Source organism: Pangasianodon hypophthalmus, chromosome 29 (assembly GCF_027358585.1).
Source record: "Pangasianodon hypophthalmus isolate fPanHyp1 chromosome 29, fPanHyp1.pri, whole genome shotgun sequence".
Lineage (NCBI taxonomy): Eukaryota > Metazoa > Chordata > Actinopteri > Siluriformes > Pangasiidae > Pangasianodon > Pangasianodon hypophthalmus.
In genome coordinates, this window is record NC_069738.1 from 13,721,936 (window position 1) to 13,723,330 (window position 1,395).

Below are 1,395 nucleotides of genomic sequence, written 5' to 3' on the forward strand. Positions count from 1 at the left end.
TAAATAAATGTATATCATTAAGTGATTTCTTTATTCATTCATTCGTTCAGTCATAGGAAAAAGAAAGTAGACCCTCCTTCAGTTTTATGTTTTTATTTACCAGGGCCCAAGTAAAAATTGTGTGGTCTTCACCAACTTCTATAGAAAACAACCTCAAGTGACAACAAAAAAACACAACAGATTTCAGTATGTAGTCAATTTGTCCCAAAAAGTAAACCAACATTCAGAAACCAGGTGGGGAAAAAATAAGTTAGATACAGGGGCAGGAAATTCAGGTGTGAAAGAGAGCCAGATCTATGTATGAAGGCGAGACGGTTACGTGCAAATTGCAGTTGTCTACCAAAGAATATTTAAGAGTTTATTCAGGGACCTGGAGGAACGATAAGAAGGAGGGGTTTGGGAGATGTTTCTACAGCTCGTCAGCGTGATATGAGGGGCAGTGGGTGGAGAATGAGAGGAGCGGATGGGGGAGGATGAGGTATGAGAATGGAGATGTGTATGAAGGAGAGTGGCTCAGGGATAAACCCCACGGCCAGGGCGTGCTGGCGCTCAGGAACGGGAACAGCTATCAGGGCTCCATGAAGGACGGGAAGAAACATGGACACGGACGCTTTGTCTACAGGGACAGGGGTCAGGTGTACCAGGGCTTCTGGGTAGATGATGCGCTGAAGTGTGGGACGGTGTGTGAGTGCGACAGGAAGAAAACACACACACCACAGCTGCACCCTTTACCCCCGGTGATGCTGCAGGATGTTCAGGCTGTACTGAAGGAGGCACGCAGCCATTTCTGCTCCAGGAAAAAAAGGATTAATGGACCTTAACGGACCTTTGCCAAAAAAAAAAAAGAGAAACAAAACAAAATATAAATAAAAATATACACCAAGCTTGTCTCTGAAAGTTAACTGAGAGAGTTGCCATGCATGCGACAGTCAGTGGTGTGCACGAGATAATTAACCTCAAAATTACACCATGTGCTTTAAGGGCCTCCATGAATATAATAAATGAATGAATTAATAAAAAAATCTCTTAAATATCTCAGTGTTTGTTTATTGTAGATTTACACAGGTTTTGCAGAATAATTAATCTTTTTACAAAATCACTGATAGTCTATTTTCTTATTGAATTTCACTAATAGAATAATAGTGAAAATTTTAATAAAATTTTAAAAGTCTTATTCGTTTTCCTCATGTTTGTTCAGTGATGCTCAGAGTGACGTGTAAAAATACAGGACTAGTGGTTATTCATGCCTGTTGTCATGGTTACACATTTACAGTTTACATGTGAGAACATGCTGGGATTGAAATGGGAAAACAGTATGAATTAGGTTTGGGGAACAGGACTGGATCTGCACTACCATTTTGTCATCAATATTTGGCTGATTTTGGGTGGCTCTAG

At 40.5% G+C, this 1,395-nt stretch overlaps 1 protein-coding gene across 1 annotated transcript; it reads left to right on the forward strand.

Moving 5' to 3' along the window:
* The first annotated feature begins 349 nt into the window (after nt 1-349).
* On the forward strand, nt 350-1,174 carry LOC113535304 (MORN repeat-containing protein 3-like). Its single transcript, XM_053231601.1, has one exon. It carries the CDS (start codon nt 474-476, stop codon nt 819-821), a length of 348 nt encoding a protein of 115 aa, XP_053087576.1. The 5' UTR covers nt 350-473; the 3' UTR covers nt 822-1,174.
* The last annotated feature ends 221 nt before the right edge of the window (nt 1,175-1,395 follow it).